This window comes from Syngnathus floridae, chromosome 3 (assembly GCF_059516105.1).
Source record: "Syngnathus floridae isolate MCC-2025c chromosome 3, RoL_Sflo_1.0, whole genome shotgun sequence".
Lineage (NCBI taxonomy): Eukaryota > Metazoa > Chordata > Actinopteri > Syngnathiformes > Syngnathidae > Syngnathus > Syngnathus floridae.
In genome coordinates this window covers 4102928-4122595 of record NC_142415.1, presented here as the reverse complement: position 1 = coordinate 4122595, position 19668 = coordinate 4102928, and the positions used below count along the sequence as shown (strand labels likewise).

Here is a 19668-nt window from a genome sequence, read left to right as displayed (position 1 = left end):
TCCCAGGCCAGCTGAGAGACATAGTCTCTCCAGCGCGTCCTGGGTCGTCCCCGGGGTCTCCTACCGGTGGGACATGCCCGGAACACCTCCCCAGGGAGGCGTCCAGGAGGCATCCTGATAAGATGCCCGAGCCACCTCATCTGGCTCCTCTCAACGTGGAGGAGTAGCGACTCTACTCCGAGTCTCTCCCGGATGACCGAGCTTCTCACCCTATCTCTAAGGGAGAGCCCGGACATCCTGCGGAGAAAACTCATTTCGGCCGCTTGTATCCGAGATCTCGTTCTTTCGGTCACGACCCATAGCTCGTGACCATAGGTGAGGGTAGGAGCGTAAATCGACCGGTAAATTGAGAGCTTTGCCTTTTCAAAGTCATTCTCCATGGCCTCACCGAACTCCTCCCACGCCCGGGTTTTTGCCTCAGCAACCGCCGAAGCCGCGTTCCGCTTGGCCATCCGGTACCTGTCAGCTGCCTCCGGAGTCCCGCAGGCCAAAACGGCCCGATAGGACTCCTTCTTCAGCTTGACGGCATCCCTTACCGCCGGTGTCCACCAGCGGGTTCGGGGATTGCCGCCACGACAGGCACCAACGACCTTACGGCCACAGCTCCGGTCGGCCGCCTCAACAATGGAGGCGCGGAACATGGTCCACTCAGACTCAATGTCCCCCGCCTCCCCCGGGACGTGGGAAAAGCTCTGCCGGAGGTGGGAGTTGAAGCTCTTCCTGACAGGAGATTCTGCCAGACGTTCCCAGCAGACCCTCACAGAGCGTTTGGGTCTGCCAGGTCGGACCGGCATCTTCCCCCACCATCGGAGCCAACCCACCACCAGGTGGTGATCAGTTGACAGCTCCGCCCCTCTCTTCACCCGAGTGTCCAAAACATGCGGCCGTAAATCCGATGACACGACTACAAAGTCGATCATCGAACTGCGGCCTAGGGTGTCCTGGTGCCAAGTGCACACATGGACACCCTTATGCTTGAACATGGTGTTCATTATTGAAAATCCGTGTCGAGCACAGAAGTCCAACAATAGAACACCGCTCGGGTTCAGATCAGGGGGGCCGTTCCTCCCAATCACGCCCTTCCAGGTCTCACTGTCATTGCCCACGTGAGCATTGAAGTCACCCAGTAGAACGATAGAGTCCCCAGAAGGAGCGCTCTCCAGCACTTCCTCCAGGGACCCCAAGAAGGGTGGGTACTCTGAGCTGCTGTTTGGTGCATAGACACAAACAACAGTCAGGACCCGTCCCCCCACCCGAATGCGGAGGGAGGCTACCCTCTCGTTCACCGGGGTGAACCCCAATGTGCAGGCGCCCAGCCGGGGGGCAATAAGTATACCCACACCTGCTCGACGCCTCTCACCGTGGGCAACTCCAGAGTGGAAGAGAGTCCAGCCCCTCTCGAGAGGGCTTCTACCGGAACCCAAACTGTGTGTGGAGGCTAGTCCGACTATATCTAGTCGGAATCTTTCTGCCTCGCACACCAGCTCGGGCTCCTTTCCAGCCAGAGAGGTGACATTCCATGTCCCAAGAGCCAGCTTCTGCAGCCGGGGATCAGACCGCCAAGGTCCCTGCCTTTGGCTGCCGCCCAGCTCACATTGCACCCGACCCCTTCGGCCCCTCCCACAGGTGGTGAGCCCATGGGAAGGGGGACCCACGTTTCCATTTCGGGCTATGCCCGGCCGGGCCCCATGGGCGAAGGCCCGGCCACCAGACGCTCGCCTTCGAGCCCCGCCTCCAGGCCTGGCTCCAGAGGGAGGCCCCGGTGACCCGCGTCCGGGCGAGGGAAAACAAAGTCCATTTATGTTGTTCATCATAAGGGGCTTGGGTGAGCCGTGCTTTGTCTGACCCCTCACCTAGGACCCGTTTGCCATGGGTGACCCTACCAGGGGCATGAAGCCCCCGACAACATGGCTCCTAGGATCATAGGGGCACGCAAACCCTTCCACCACGATAAGGTGACGACTCGCGGAGGGGTTAAATAAAAAGTGATTTAATTCAAATAAAACAAAAAGGCAAACAAAGCACTAATGGACAGGGAAAACTAAATAGATAAGAACAACATGGAAACGAAATAACAAAATAAACCGACTTGGACAGGGGCATCACAAAGCACAGCACATAGCAACAAATTGCGTGGACATCGGGGACAGTGCCTCTGGATTCGTAGACTGGGGTGGTGGTCCCCCTCTTCAAGAAGAGGGACCGGAGGGTGTGTTTAAACTACAGAGGAATCACACTGCTCAGCCTCCTTGGTAAGGTCTATTCAGGTGTGCTTGAGAGGCGCGTCCGTCGGGAGGTCGAATCTCGGATTAAGGAGCAGTGTGGTTTTCGTCCTGGACGTGGAACAGTGGACCAGCTCTATACTCTCGGCAGGATCTTCAAGGGCGCATGGGCGTTCGCTCAACCAGACCATATGTGTTTTGTGGACCTGGAGAAGGCGTTTGACCGTGTCCCTTGGGGAGTTCCGTGGGAAGTGCTTCGGGAGTACTTTGGGAGTATTTCCGGCAGTAAGTCGAATTCATTCCTAGTGAGGGTTGGACTTCGCCAAGGCTGCCCTTATCACGATTCTGTTCATAACCTTTATGAACAGAATATCTAGGCCAGGGGTGTCCAAACTTCTTGCAAAGGGCCAAATTTGATGAAGTGAAGGGGGCTGGGCTAATAGTTTTTATATAGTTTAGTTTAGTTTTAAGTTTTTTTTTATATAGTTTTAATATAAAAAATGCATGCAAATACACACTGTTATAAAACAATTTTCATTGTCTTTATTGTCGTTATTGTCTTTATTTTTCAAATGACAAAATGACCAAATATAAGCCACTTGGGCAGATGTGAACAACTCTAAAAACACAAATTCTGCCTTTCATTCATATCTGAAGAGTCAGATAACATTGAACAAACTGTATGAAATACCTTAAATTTACATGAGTAAAATTATTTTTGCCTCAAGAACTTTTTAAGCAGGAGTTATAAGTAATGCAAAGTTGTCTGTTATTATTAAAACTTAAAACAAGTACATTTTACAATATCTTTCAGAAAGTCATAGGTTGTGTCACGTCTACAAATTCATAACATCAACAGTATTAACATGGCCACTTCATAGATTGCTTTAGTAACATTTACTTTTGACTTACAGCCCCGCGTGAAGAATCGCTGTTGTAATGCTAGTTCAGCTTGGAGCTGCTTCACTTTACCAGCACGGTCACTCCCTGTTAGCTTGTCGTAGGTGTGAGCATGTTTAGTCTGATAGTGTCTCTTTAGGTTGAAATCCTTAAGCAAGGCAACTGTCTCTTTACAAATTTGACAAACACAATTGCCTTGATTTTCAGTGAAGAAGTATTGTATTTCTCATCTCTCTTGAGAGTGACGGCCCTCGATGTCAACTTTCTTTGATTTTGTTGCAGTCGGCATGGCAGAAATGAGTGGAGAGGGGTGCGTGCCACGGATGCAGACTGGCATTATTAAAAAGGTGCTGCCACCTTTTGGTAAAAGGAGGAAGTATAGTTTAAAGTTTCATTATTTTTTTAATTCAGTTTAACAGTGCAGGCGGGCCATAAATAATACATTATAAGACCGAAGCTGCAGGCTGTGTGAAATCTGACCGGGGGGCGGATTTGGCCCGCGGGCCGGACTTTGGAGATCCCTGATCTCGGAGCAGCAGAAGCGTTGAAGGTGTCCGGTTTGATCTTTTAGCAGATGATGTGGTGCTGTTGGCTTCTTAAAGCCGTGATCTCCAGCTCTCACTAGAGCGCGTCACTGCCAGGTGTGAAGTGGTCTGGATGAAAGTCAGCGCCTCCAAATCTGAGACCATGGTCCTCAGTCGGAAAAGCTTGGAATGCCCTCTCCAGATCGGGGATGAGATCCTGCCCCAAGTGGAGGAGTTCAAGTATCTTGGTGTCTTGTTCATGAGCGAGGGCAGGATGTGGCATGAGATTGACAGGCGAATCGGCAGTGAAGCGGACTCTGTACTGATCCGTCATGGTTAAGAAATGAGCTGGAAGGCGAAGCTCTCAATTTACCAGTCAATCTACGCCTCTACCCTCACCTATGGTCACGAGCTATGGGTCGTGACTGAAAGAACAAGATCCCGGTTACAAGCGGCCCCAAATTTGTTTCCTCAACAGGTTGTCTGGGCTCTCCCTTAGAGATAGGGTGAGAAGCTCGGTCATCCGGAGCGACTCAGAATCGAGCCGCTGCTCCTCCACATTGAGAAGCCAGATGAAGGGGCTCGGGCATCTCAACAGGATGCTTCGTGAACGCCTCCCCAGAGAGGTGTCCCTTTAGCAGGAGACCCCGGGGACGACCCAGGACGCGCTGGAGAGACTATGTCTCTTGGCTGGGCTGGGAACGCCTTGGGATCCCCTGGGATGAGCTGGATGAAGTGGCTGGGGAGAGGGAAGTCCGGGCGTCCCTCCTAAATCTGCTGACCCCTGCGGCCCAACCCGGATAAGGGGCAGATGTTGGATGGATGGATGGATGAGTTTCTTGCAAATCAAATTAGAGGCACAATGTGGAGCAAAAAAGTGTTTTATCCACCCTCTTCTTATTTAGCATGTTTATCTTTGAAGTCATATTGACTGTTTAAACAAATACTCCCTCCCCCTTATAAAGAAAAATGTTGGGGGAGACTTTAAATGAAAAACAGTAAGTTTCTTCTATGTGTAAATTGCAGTCCTGTTTATTTTGTGTGGTTCTGGGTGTTCTTCTCCCTTAGGCCCATCATGCATCGCAATGTACGCTACAACTGCCGGGTGATTTTTCTCAACAGGTAACCTTAAAAACTTGTCATGTTAAATGTATGGATATGCATTTACAGATAGTGTTTTTCTATGAGATAATACATTCAAAAACAGTGAAGGCATGGCAGAGTCAGGCAGATTTAAATGGATAAGAACAAATAATGTATTGTCAAAAAAGCTCAAGGTTATTTTAGATATGTATTGCTGTTTATCCATTTAATGAGGTATTGCAATTGGTATGATAATTATTATTGCCTAGAGTTGCATGTGTACAGTCCCCCTCAAGTTTTTCCGAAGGGTGGATAAATTAGATCAGGGGTATCCAAACTTGGTCCTGGAGGGCCGCTGTCCTGCCTGTTTTCCATGTCTCCCTGCTGCAACACACCTAATTGAAATGATCAAGATCTCAGAGCTTGTACAGTATTTTCTGCACTATAAAGCACACTGGATTATAAGGCGCACTTTCATGGGGTTTTTATTTTACAATTTTTTTCATATATAGGGCGCATCGGATTGAAAAGCACATAGAATAGAAGCTACTGCATCAAACTGGGGTTGACTAGGGTTGTGTCATGCATCCACTAGTTGCGTTATGCATCCACTAGATGGTGCTGTGCTAAAGGGACTGTCAACCCAGTAAATGATGTAAAAAAAAAAGTCCAACTTCCATTTCATATGAAAGTGATACGGTTTGGCTTCTTACTTGGTCCAGCAACCCCACTCAATTTTGATGATCATAAACTTTATTTAAAAGAAAAAAGCGAGTGCGTTGATTAGCTTGTTAGCTTTAGCACCAGGTTTGTGTATGCGCAGCCAAACAAACTTGCAGCGGTGAGGGGGTGTGGTCACTGTCTATTGCGCATGTGCGGTTCACTGTGATTTCGTCCCGTTAGGCTTACCTGTACGTCAATCAAGCGACAGGATGGATTCTAGCTTAGGGGAGAGTGGGGTAATTTGTGCCAAGGGGCAAGTAGTTCCACCCCTGTTTTCCAGAAAACCATAGAAGAAGTTGGTCATGTGACCACCTATTTTTGAAGGGGCATCCATTTCACTCATGACTTGAGAGGTAAGCACATTTAAGTTCAAAAAACATTTTTTTGCCCTCAAAAGTAAAATTTCTATGATTAAGCATTTTTTTCAAAATGGTGGGTCTGGGGTAATTTGTGCCAAAGGGTCTGGGGTAAATTGTTCCACTGGCAGAAATTAAACATAAAGATAAAAAGGCTGAACAGGAAAAGAAAAATAATGAGAGAAGAAAAGGGCTATGAAAGCTGCAATTCGAAACAAAACCAAGAAGAAAATGACAGTACGCTAGCTCAGAAGAAACCTCCACCACCAATGATGAGACAGAAGATGGCCTGGAGAAGATGGACAGCAGAGAAAAGAAACAGGCTGAAAAGAAGAAAAGGAGTGGAAATAAGAAGGGGAGCCTGAAGGGGTCAAAGTAAAACATACAAAAACAAAGTGTTCGCCAGTAGCTCAAAAAAGTTACGTTCCACTTCTACTGAGTGATGTCATTGAATATGACAGTTCAGGTGTCCAGAGTGATGATGATGGTGACAAGAATCTGTCTGCTGGTGACTTTGTCATTGTGAGTTTTGCGGGTAAAAAATCCAAATCCTATATCTATGTTGGATTGGTGGAGAATGTTGAAGGTGACGCGATTAGTGCAAAATTTCTGAAGCAAAGTTCTAAGAGGTCTCTTGATGTTAAGCCCATTTTCACATTTAGAGAGAATGATGAAGGATCATCCCTATAGGTGACGTGCTCAAGAAATTACCCACACCACAAAAACCACAGCCAGAAGGGAGCATAAATTTACATTCCCCTGCAGCATTGCCATGTGGGATGTTCAGTGGTAGGCCGAATCTGGGATGAGATTCAGCTGCGGATGATTAGGTGCTCATTTTGGAATTTTGATTTTGTTCTGAGTAGCCTATGTGTTCACACCACACCACAAAACTTGGTGGTACAGCCAGAAAGGAGCATATTTTCAAGACTCAATTAGGTGTTCATGTGATAGGCCTTGTGATAGAAAAGTGGCCTTTGATGTTGTTCAGACTTTAAAGTCAAACGAGTAATCTGTATAGAATTTGTCTTTCTTTTATATAGCATTATCATTTGTGAGATTAAAATGATCTGTTTTACTTCAATCATCAATGGCACAATTTACCCCAGTGTATTTTCTCTAATGGTACAACTTACCCCATACCAGGGGCAAGTTGTACCACAAAACCACTTTTTTTCTAAAGCTGTATTTCTCAAACTTTGTTTAAGATCAAAAACAATTGTTCCCAGGGATGCACAACATCCTAAACTACATACATGTAGATATCTTAGTTGGAGGCATTACTGTTATACCCTTGCTTTAAGGGCACTTTAAGTAAAAATTGGCACTACTGTACCCTATAGAAAAAAACGTTTTTTTTTTAAATGTCATGCGATCGACCAGTAGTAGCCAACTTCGGTGACACCCCTGACCACAGTTGCCGTAATGCTGAAAGCGATGCTACCTTGCGATTTAATAGTTGTACTGAAACGTACTGAAACATTTTGGCAGAGTGTTGTATACAACCACTATGGATCAACAAATTCATCAATGGACCCATATATAAGGCGTGTGGAAGTTGGCCCTCACCAACTGTCTGAGATTGTCAAATGAAGACTTGATTCGCATTATAAGGCACACTGTGTTTTTTTGAGTAAATTATAAGCTTTTAAGTGTGCCCTGTAGTGAGGAAAATACGGTATATGAGCTAACCATTTGAATCAGGTGTGTTGCAGCAGAAAAACATTCCGTGTCCAAATTCACACACTGCGTCCTCCGAAGGCCGGTTTCTCGAACACTTTTTAGGCTCCGTGACGTCATTTCTGGAGCGACCCCACGGCACGTCACATTACAAACTACCATAATTTCCGGACTATAAGCCGCAACTTTTTTCCAAAATTTTGAACCCTGTGGCTTATAGTCAGGTGCGGCTTATTCAAGATTTTTTTCGTGATTTTTGTGATGACTTGATCACTTTTATACACTCGTAAAAAGGCTGTGGACCACTGTTGTGCGGTATCTTGAAGAAAACACTACTATGGCTGCTGCTTATTCTGGCTGTGTTGCTTGTGACTATTATGAGCTTTAGTAGGAATGCACGCTAGGTGACCTGCGTCAAAGGGCTCTAAATCCTTTCTCTTACTCTGCCATGTGACTCAGAGATTACACAAAGCAGTGGCGCTGTTTGGACCATCTGCATTATATTAAAACCCAATCAATCAGCATTTAAATTCAATTCTTCTGACATTTTGCTCACCAAAAACAAGTTGTAATGAATCTGAACTTTTAATGCATTTTATTCAGAATGTTACTTTGAACCCTGAGGCTTAAATGGCGGCGCTGCGTATTTATGGATTTGTACGGCTTTCTGTGTACTGTCTTTCTTTGTAAAAAAAATCATGTGCACGTGCGGTTTATAGTCCGGTGCGGCTTATGTAAGAAAAAAAACTAAAATATCCCTGAATTTTAGCTGATGCGGTTTATAGTCCGGTGCGGCTTATAGTCCGGAAATTACGGTAATGCTGTCTTATAACTGACCGTCGTTTCCATGGCGACGGGGTTGTTTCTTATTATAAAATATAATAAATATGGATATAATACAATATTATATATTTACCTAGGGACTTTGAACATGTAAACACTACTACCAGAAGTTGTCAAACATAGAGCTGAAGAAATAAAGCACTCAAATACAAGATTTTGTGTGCTTTGGAATTCGTGGATTGACCAATAATTACAAAAACAGCTTAATTAGGTTTCTGGTAAATATATCGACATTTATAAACATCCCATTTAGCCAGCAATATCTTGCAAAATGTACATTTGTTCAGATTCGTTGCATGGGTAACGCATAAGTATTTTTTGCTACACTTTTTTTTTCCCTACTCCGTTGTTGGAAAAGACATATGTGATGGTGGCTTCGTAGCAGACTTTCGTGATGCCCACATTGCTCCACTCTCTACTACAGTAATGCATTCAACACATGCCCACTCGCTCAAGCTGTCAGAAACGAAGATGAAAAAGTTCTTGTACGCATGCATTTAGTGTCTTCGGTGGAGCATTTACTTTAAAGTTCTGGACACAAGTGGTGTGTCGTTGCTTGAGGGCGTCTTCAGTTGGCTCAACGTATTACACGTCAAGAAGAGGGTTGGAAAGCATAGAAGAAGAGAGGCAAAATTAAGGCTGCGAAGGTCACATTTTCATAGCCTTAACCTATGGCCCGTCTCCATAGAAACAGGGCCAGATTCGACAACTGATTGTCGAAGGCTGCAAGAGTTTGGATACCAGCGGTGCGGTCTTGTCACACCAGAAATTACGCCATGCCATCGCCATATTGTGCGTTGACGGACGTGGTGCTCCCTACAAAATTTTGTTTCATCTAGCTCTACAAAAATTTGCAGGTGTATGTAACAGCCCAGGTTCTACAAAATAGTTTCTCAGAGCCATATGCTAAAACTAACAAGAAGGCGGATATTTTGAATTTACTTTAAAATTTGCCGTAGCTTTGACTTCAACCCTTACAATGCCAAACATTATTAGAAAAGACAACCCTTGAGATCCCAGCCCATTTCGAGCAGCTTCACTCATCTTTCAAGGCTGACATGACCAATGACTATATACTTAAGTGGTACCAAATGAAAGGTTACTGTTCTTTAATTAGAAAAAAAGTATGATTCTACCCAACACTGTTCTGTAATTATCACTATTTGAATGTAGGTTGGTCTCACTCAAATCCGCAATTGCCGACAAAATAAGGACAGAATGAGGTTTTTGCGGAAGACGTATTTCCTGCACAACCATGACTTTGACACTAACGCCATAACTACTCTCCATTGTTCTTCCATTTGGGCTGGCATATCACCTCTTTATGAGCCAGGAAGAGGATCTCTGCCATCGAGTGGTCACAGTTAACCACTTTAATGTAGGCCTGACGATAAGTGGAGAATTGCCCGAGAGTCTCGTCTGCCCTTTCATAAAATAAAAAGTTGACGAGAATATTTGTCGGTGGGATATAAGGTCCTTACTGTTGATGAGTTTTCTCGTCGCTGGGAAGTAAAGAGTTAAAAGCTGCTGTAACATTACCTACAAGAATCCTATCTTGTCAAAATTTCTCACATTTGATAACAGTCCAGGCCTGAAAACATCTACAAACTTATTTTTCACAAGTGGTAGGCCCACCTACTGGCTACATAAAATAAATGTTTTCTCCCTTGATGTTTGTCTGCTAACGGGTTAAACAGATCTACAAACCAGATTCAGTTAAAGTTGGGAAATTGTGTAAAATGTAAATAAAAACAAAATACAATGATTTGAAAATCCTTCTCAACCCATTTTCAATTGATTACACTTCAAAGTATTTAATGTTAAAACTGATAAACTTACCATATTTTTCGGACTAAAAGTCGCTCCGGAGTACAAGTCCATCAGCCATAAAATGCACAATAAAGGGGAAAAAAACATATATAAGCCGCACCGGAGTTTAAGTCGCATTTTGGGGGAAATTTATTTGATAAAATCCAACACCAAATACAGACATGAACCAGTAAAAACAGGCTAAACGAAACGGTATGCTAACGTGACATTAACACAAAGGAGGAGCTGAGAACGGGCTTGATGTAACATTAACATTTATTCAAATAACTAACATAAACAATACATTTATCAAACCATCTGTGTCACTCCAAATCATTGAATCCATTGATCGAATTGTTCGTCCTTTCTGTAAACAATGCCGCGTGTGCGGTGCGCCGCTGACTTCGGGCTCGTCGTCAGTTGCAGTTCAAATTATTCCACAGGCCCATATAACGATATATAAACTATATATCAAATAACTATAATATAAACAACAATTTTATCAAACCATCTGTGTCACTCCAAATCAATGAATCTATCGATCGAATTCTTCGTTCTTTTTGTAAACAATGCTGTGTGTGCATTGCTAACGTCGGACTCGTCATCAGTTGCAGTTCAAATCATTCCACAATATAAACAACAATTTTATCAAGCTATCTGTGTCACTCCAAATCATTAAATCCATCAATCAAATTCTTCGTCCTTCATGTAAACAACGGCGCGTGTGGGGCGGGCCGCTGACATTGGACTCGTCGTCAGTTGCAGTTCAAATTATTCCACAGGCCCATATAACAATATATAAACTATATATCAAATAAGAATAATATAAACAAATTTTATCAAACCAGCCGTGTCACTCCAAATCATTAAATCCATCAAAATCTTCGTCTTGTGTTACTTAAAAAAAACTGTTGACTCAGGAACTACATGCGCTACGGGAGCTGATGGTGGAGGGTGGTACAGGCGCTGGTCGCTTAGCTGGTCGGATTACTCTGTCACGGATCGGAAATGGAGCTGGGTGACCAAATGCAGCTTGGACCAGGGTTTATTGAGGGAAAAGGTAGTTGGAAGGGAGCATGAAGGGAACAAACCAACAGAACCGGCAAAATAACATAACTTAACGGCGACAGAGTGACAGGGGTAACCGACAGACCAACTTGGAGAGAAACTAACCGAACTGAAAGACAAACCGACGAGACTACTGGCGAGAGACGAGAACAATCCGACAGGGGAGTGAGGGGCAGACAGGACTTAAATATATGACAGGTAACAAGAGGCAGCTGAATCTGATTATATTGATTGTGAGGTAACACAGGAGGGGAGGGGCAACGCGAACAGAAACCATGGTTACATATACACATAATAAAACAACCGTGGACAGTACATAAACCTAATCTTAACAACTAACTGATTTATTCTCTATCTTGTTAGACAAATCCTACTGATTCGACCAAAGATGCTGATGGCCAACCATGGCATCTACAGAGAGATGCGTTGGTTCTCACCCTGGACAAAGTTTCGGTTGGTAAACAAAAAGCTATTAAGGCTGAAGTGATGTAACTCTTTGTTTGCACTTTATTGTAATCTAAGAAAACCATGCCTAAATATTTTTCACAACCACAGTCAGTAAAATGTTGCACATTTACTTGACATATACATACAAGGCCAGATACGTTGTGAAGGGATGCTGTCAAAAGATGGGTATAGATTATGAGGAGACATTTTCTCCTACTGCTAAATTGACAAGCATCAGAGTGCTCATGGAGAAAGCGGTGCAAGAAAATTTGATACTGCACCAATTAGATGTAATGACAGCCTACTTAAATCCACCAACTGACTGTGAGATTTATATCCAACAGACTGAGGTGTATGCAGTATGTAGTGGGGGATAGAAGGGTTTATGCTCTGAAGAGTAACCCTGACACATACGAAGCCAGATACATTGTGAAAGGATGCTTTCATACGATGGGTATATATATTATTAGGAGACATTTTCTTCTATGGCTAACATGACAAGCATCAGAGTGCTCATGCAGAAAGTGGAAAACTTGATACTGCACCAATTAGATGTAACACTTAAACCCGCCAGTTGACTGGAAGATTTACATCCAACAGCCTGAGATGTATACAGTCAATTCTTTGACAAATGAAAAGCTGGTGTATAAACTGGAAGTCATTGTATGGGCTAAAACAATCAGGTATTAAAAAAAGGTTTTTCATGATTTTTTTTTTGTTCACCCAAAATGATTTCCTACAAATCATGGCTGACCATTGTGTCTACTCCAAGGAAACGGTATGTGATCATATCTGTTTGGGTAGATGATTTGCTTGTTGCGGCAAGTAATAAGAATACTTGAGAGGCTGTGAAGGATATGTCAATAACAAGGTTTAGAATAAAGGAATTGGGTGAACCCTGACATTTTAACCTAAATAATAACTGTGTAACAATGTCACAAGGTCAGTATAACACGGCTGTTTTTTTAAAGAAAACCTCACATATGTACCACCTACAGACTTTCTATTTCAGCTAACTACATAGCTTGGACATTTAAAAGGCATAAAACAAGCTTGAAATCAATGAAACACGACAAAATAACACAGTATAAACACAAAACATACTTACTGTATTTTTACGACCAAAGGGGGCACCATACTGACCCCCCCCCCCCCCCCCCCCCCCATCCTTTACTTCCGGGTTAGAGCAACGCTGGCGTCTGGATTGTTGACTGCCACTTCGATCCCGAACCGTGACCGCTATTTGTTTGTCCCCTATCTGTTTTGTGTTTCCCGTTTTAAGTGTGCCCGTTTTCTCTTTGTTTTTCCTTCTAATTTTTGCCTTTTCACCTGCCCACTGTGTATCTCTGGAAGCTCCGCTTGCACCTCTCTGTTCCCGCTCCCTCTGATTACGAGCTACGCTAGCCAGCTAGTCAACCCACCACTGGACCCTCCTACCTCCCGGCTCTAATCCTGTAGCTGCTCGCTCTTGGTGGAGTGGCTAGTGATGTTGGTCAATCTCGACTGTACCCGTGCAAACGGCAAGCCCCAGTGCGTCATGGCGGCACACATCCGAACCACGACCGGCGTCCTCGGGGGGAGCACCTGCTCGCTGCGAGCTCGCCGGTCGTGGTTCGGATGTGTGCCGCCATGACGCACTGGGGCTTGCCGTTTGCACGGGTACAGTCGAGATTGACCAACATCACTAGCCACTCCACCAACATCACAACTTGGTCCACTGCTGCTTCCATGCATTTCACTGCCCATCCACTTCTAGCTAACCAGCTGCTAGCCACTTCTAGCATTTTATCTGGATTATTCCCAGCTGCTGTCACATCTCATCTCCTCCATGAACTATCACTTCTATTACTCCGGGCTTCCATTCCACCAACTTCTCGCACAATTGTCTACACTGCTGCTGATCTTCATCATCTCAACAATAATCAACGTCTCCCTGCCGCTGCTGCCTCAGCTGCCAGCAAGGCTGGGATCCTCCGCCGTCGCTGCTACATCCACCATGGCTCTGGACTATCTTTTAACAGACATTTCCCTTATGGCTCACCCATCCCTTCTTTCTGGACTACCTCGCGCCCCCCCCCCCCCCCCCCCATCTCCCCCACCTCCCGTACTGTCAACCTCAAAGATCTCCGCTCCCCCACCCCCGCTCCTTCATCCATTTCCCTTGCGCTGCTGAACTGTCGCTCCCTCTCCAACAAATCACCAGTTATTTTTGAACTACTTTTGGACAATAACTTGGATATGCTCCTCCTCTGTGAAACATGGCAACAGCCCCTGGACCTTTTTTCTCTCAACCAAGCCACTCCGTCCAACTACAGCTACCTTGCCAAACTCTCTGGGCGAGGAGGTGGTATTGCTGTCCTCCACAAGCAGTCCCTACACATCACTGAATTGCACCTGAACCTCCCCATCTATTTCAATCTTTGAATATCTCGCTTTTTCCCTCCCCAACTCCACTACTGCTGTGCTGATCTACCGCCCCCCAAAGTCACATCCGTATTTTCTTTCTGAACTCTCTGAACTCCTCACCATTGTATCCTCAGTCTCCTATCGCCTCCTGCTCATCGGTGACTTCAATATCCACATCCACTAACATCTGACTTCATCTCCCTTCTGGACTGCTTTCATCTCAGCCAGCACATCAACTTCCCCACCCACACCAAAGGCCACACCCTGGATGTAGTATGCTCCTCCTTTCCACTCACATCCAACCCCCGTCCTCTCACCTTTCCACTGTCTGATCATCTCTGCATCCTCTTCTCCGCCCCTCTACCCTCGCCTCATAATTCCACAAAGCGCACCATCTCCTACCGCAACATCAAGACTGTAAACCCGAACACGCTTTGCCAGCTCTTATCCTCTGCCCTTCCCCCCGACCCCACTTCTTCCTCTCCTGATGACCTTGCCACCATGCTCAACAACATCCTTTCCGACTCCCTTGACTCCCTAGCCCCCTGGAAAACTTCCTCTATTACATTCACTAACTCTGCCCCTTGGTACACCCCGCAACTCCGCTCCATGAAACAAACTAGCCGTCAACTCGAACGCCTCTACAAAAGAACCCGCCTCACCATTCATGCTGAAACCTTTAAACAACACATCTCCTCCTATCATGATGCTCTTCTTGCTGCCAAATCTGCTTACTTCTCATTTCTCATTAATAACACCAACCGGAACCCCCGCATACTGTTCTCCACCGTCAACAAATTGCTCCAGCCACCGGCCACCAAGCCAGCCTCCTCACCCGCCCTCTGTAACTCCTTCCTTGTCAGCTTTAACAACAAAATTGCCCAAATCAACAGTTCTTTGGCCGTCACCATGAACAACTCCTCCTCCCCCACCTCCCCTCCTCTCCTGCCCCCCCTTCCCGATCTCCCGCCCTTCCCCTCTCTCACCGCCGTCTTCCTTATCGACTCCTCCACCATCCTAGACATCATCACTGCATCCAAAACAATCACCTGCTCTCTCGACCCCCTTCCAACGACCTTAACTAAGGCCTGCCTCCCTGTCCTCCTCCCTTACCTCACCACCCTTTTTAATCAGTCTCTATCCCTCGGCCACTTTCCCACTGTCTATAAGCTTGCTGCCATCACCCCCGTCCTCAAAAAGCCCACCTTGGACCCACTCAACCTCTCCAACTACCGTCCCATCTCCAACCTTTCATTCTTATCCAAAATCCTTGAACGCATTGTCTCCGCCCAACTCCACACCCATCTCCAGTCCAACAACCTCTATGAACCCTTCCAGTCCGGATTCCGCCCACTTCACAGCACTGAAACAGCTCTTGTTAAAGTCACCAACGCTTTCCGCTGACTCTGGTGCCTTCAACATCTTACTACTACTTGACCTTAGCGCAGCCTTTGACACTGTGAACCATTCCATCCTCCTCCAAAGGCTGCGCCAACTAGGTGTTGAGGGCACTGCGCTCGACTGGCTCACCTCCTATCTCACCAACAGAAACCAGTTCATTTCTTTCTCTGGTCACACATCCATCCTCTCCTCAGTTACACAAGTGGTCCCCCAAGGCTCAGTTCTTGGCCCCCTCCTATTCATCTGTTACCTCTTTCCTCTTGGTAATGTCATCCACAAACTTAATCTGGACTTCCACTGCTATGCGAATGACACCCAGATCTATATACGCACCACACTAACCCATAACCCTTCCCTCACCCACTTTGAAACCTGCATCTCTACAATAAAAACATGGCTGTCCCTCAACTTTCTCAAACTCAACAGTGATAAAACAGAGCTCCTCCTCATAGGCACTAAATCCTCCCTTAATAAAACTGGATCCATCACACTCACCATCGACTCCACAAACATCACTCCCTCCCCCCTGGCATGCAACCTTGGCGTTATTTTTGACCCCACACTGTCCTTTCACCCTCACGTTAGCTCAGTTGTCAAGACCTCCTACTTCCACCTCCGACGCATTGCCAAAATCCGGCACTGCCTCTCTCTCCCTGCCGCTGAATCTCTCATCCATGCCTTCATCTCATCCCGACTTGACTACTGCAACTCCCTTTTCACTGGAATCACTGCTCACTCACTCCATAGACTGCAACTAGTCCAAAACTCTGCTGTCCGTCTCCTTACCCACACCCGGTCCCATGAACATATCACTCCTGTTCTCCGCTCTCTTCACTGGCTCCCCATTGAGGAGCGCATCACCTTCAAGATACTCCTCCTCACCTTCAAAGCCCTCCACAACCTGGCTCCCACTTACCTATCCGACCTCCTTGTCCCCTACTGTCCCAACCGCCCCCTCCGATCCTCCAATACCTCACATCTCTGACAGTCCCAAAATCTAAACTCAAATCCTTTGGGGACAGAGCCTTCTCCTGCACTTCACCCCGACTCTGGAACTCTCTCCCTCAGTCTGTCTGTGACTCACCCACACTCCCCATATTTAAGTCTCGTCTTAAAACTTACCTCTTCTCTCAAACCTATGACCTCCCCTACCCATAACTGGTTTCCTCGTCTTAATTTTATCCCATTGTCTCTTCCCCGTCCCCCTACCCCTCCCCTCGCTACCCCTCCCCTCCTGTTTGTCTTTGCCTTCTTCCCTGTAAGCGTCTTTGGGTTTTTGAAAAGCGCTATACACATTTAATGAATTGTTATTATTATTATACTAAAAGGCGCAGTCTCAGTTAATTGTGCCATTAATCTATTTAACACACATTTAACACACATTTAACACCGCATCATAGGGCGCATGCATGCTATGATTTACGGTAAACAAGAAAAACTCCACGGGAGCAAAAAGTTTGGTTGTACTTTATTCTACTGTATAACCAAGAACTCAACCGTACTCACATTATTGTTGATCGATATTAATATGCAAATCCGTCCAAGTCCTCATCTTCTGTATCCAATTTAAACATTTGGGCAAGTTCGCCATCTGACATGCCAATTTCCCTTATCATTGCCTCGTCGTCACGTTGCTCTTCGGCAATGATACCGGCTTTCCAGAAAGCTTGAATTGTGCCTCGTAAGCATGTCTCTTTGTCTATGCCATTTTAGATGGTCTTACGCCCCAATCTACTCAAAACGTAATGTCTTCTGATTGGTTCATCGGGTCTACATATTACGCCTGTTTATTACATCTCTGTGTGTCGGAAGCCACACAAAAAACTTTACAGATTTGCACAAAAAGTAGTATTTATTTATCAATGGTGGCGGAGGTATGTACTTTGCTCAAGTGATAGTATTTATTTACCAATGGCGGCGGAGGTACGTACTCCTCTGTATATTATGTATATATGTCCCTGTATATTACGTGTGTGTGCGTGTGTGTGTGTGTATATATATATATATATATATATATATATATATATATATATATATATATATACACACACGCACACACACACACACACATATATGTATGTGTGTGTGTATACATATATATATATATATATATATATATATATATATATATATATATATATATATATATATATATATATATATATATATATATAGTGAAACGCACAACTTTTATCAAAGTGCCACCGGCTCCCCGATAATGGGTTCGATGAAGGGATTCGTCCGTATGGCCACCCTTTGGGGGAGAGAGCTCCGTAGCTGCCCGTGCCGGTCTTTTTATAGACTTCAATTTATTCCTAGGAGCAATCCATATTCACTTTTTGCACCATCTGTCCTCCCCATCCCCCATGTTACATGACTATACACACACAGTCAAACTTCGGTTTTCGACCACAATCCGTTCCAGAAGGTGGTTCGAGAAGTGAATCGGTCGAATTCCGAATCTATTTCTCCCATTACAAATAATGCAAATGATTTTAATCCGTTCCAAGACTAAAAAAAAATGTCTTTTTTAAGCATTTTTTCAATTGCGCATTTACGTCCGATCGCACAACTGCAGCGCACCGCCGAATGCGCAACCGTAGCGCGCCGCCGACCGCGCAACTGCACCGCGCTGGTCGCATTATTGTGACAGAGCCGTCGCTGAAATTTAGCAAATATTTTTAAAGTCCTGATGTACTTTCCAAATTTGAAGTGGACCTCAGTGCACAGGGAGCTTAATTTGGTCCGATCGCACAACCGCAGCGCGCCGGGCGCTCACTGTCGCATTGCTTTAAGAGCGTCTTAGTGTTTTAGGATGGCTTTACTGCTCCCACTTGCTTTCTTTGGAGGCATGAATAGAGGTTAATACAATCCTCAAAGTAACGAAAATACAATAACGAACGGAGTCAGTCGGCATCCGGGCCACGCGGTCGGGTTTACTCAGGTCCCTTCGGCTCTTCTCGCAAGGTTCAACCTCCAAATTTTGATCGACAACCAAAGCAAACAAATCTCGAATTTTTCGTTCGAATTCCGATTTGTTCGCGAACCGGGACGTTCGTAAACCGAGGATTGACTGTATATATACTATACATGCGTATACATGTACTATATACTGCTGCTTGTTTGGCTCGATTAATCTATTACTGTAATACTATAATCTATTACTACTACTATTACTATTCTAGGACAGTTGAAGAATACTTTCTGCCAAGAATGATCCAGCAGGTCACCGGGCAGGTAAATAAGTACTTTTATATGCTGTAAAATACGATTTTGTACCTTCAGTACAGTGCAAAACTACCCCTGTGCTCATCAGGATACAGTCCCATTTGGAGACTGTGTGCTCTCTACCAAGGATACCTGTATTGGGACTGAGATGTGTGAAGAGTTATGGCATCCCTCTAGGTAAAGTAACATTATTTGCCACTTTTGAGTCATCTGTAATATTGAAGCAGTAATATTTTTTGATCAATTATGCCTTGATTAATGATGATTTTATTTAGTCCTCATAGTCAGATGGGTCTTGATGGAGTTGAAATCTTTACCAATTCCTCTGCAAGCCACCATGAGCTCCGCAAAGCAGACCAAAGAATCAATTTGATCAAGTCTGCAACCCTCAAGGTAGATCAACCGAATAACATTTGAGGTCAACATGACAAAAGATGAAAATGTAACAGTCAATCAATCAATCAGTTCATCTTTTAATTTTATTTATTTATTTATTTATTCATTTATTTATTTAACATCTGGATACGACACACTGTTACCTTGACTCAGAAGGTTAATTTGTTCTGTGCCCAATGTAACCTTTACTCATTTATCAATTCCATTTTCTTTCCATTAAAAATTATTCGTAAAAACTAAAACATTTATCAATAATAACCTGAGTTTATCTTAAATGCTCTCTAGATCAGACATAGGCAAGCTGTGGCCCGCGGGCCACATCCGGCCCACGGAGCCGTTTAATCCGGCCGGCCAAACCTGAATAAATTGTATCATTAGACTTTTTTGTAGGTCATTTTTCCTGCAATTATTATGTTTTCCCAGTAGATGGCGAAGTGCCCACTCGCGCATTTACTCCTGGAAGCCGTGTCAGAAAGCTCGGTGCACACTCTCAAGTGCGTGTACGTACTAAGGAGTACAGACCCGGCGCACTCCGCGCTCTATTTCCATTAGTGCCGAATTTCGAGTGTGGGCTGTGACGTC

General features: G+C 44.9%; 1 protein-coding gene and 1 pseudogene across 6 annotated transcripts in view; both read left to right on the top strand.

Moving 5' to 3' along the window:
• The window catches only part of nadsyn1 (NAD synthetase 1), a 120466-nt gene that overhangs the window by 55028 nt on the left and 45770 nt on the right, over window positions 1–19668 (top strand). For 5 of the 6 annotated variants that reach the window (XM_088370100.1, XM_088370101.1, XM_088370103.1 and 2 more), the window contains 5 exons: window positions 4715–4768; window positions 11572–11661; window positions 18648–18699; window positions 18779–18867; window positions 18966–19083. In XM_088370100.1, coding sequence (XP_088226226.1) covers window positions 4715–4768; window positions 11572–11661; window positions 18648–18699; window positions 18779–18867; window positions 18966–19083 — 403 coding nt within the window. The remainder of the gene's footprint in view (window positions 1–4714; window positions 4769–11571; window positions 11662–18647; window positions 18700–18778; window positions 18868–18965; window positions 19084–19668) is intronic. The other variant, XM_088370099.1, reaches the window with a different exon arrangement.
• Window positions 14072–15488, top strand: LOC148400114 (uncharacterized; annotated as a pseudogene).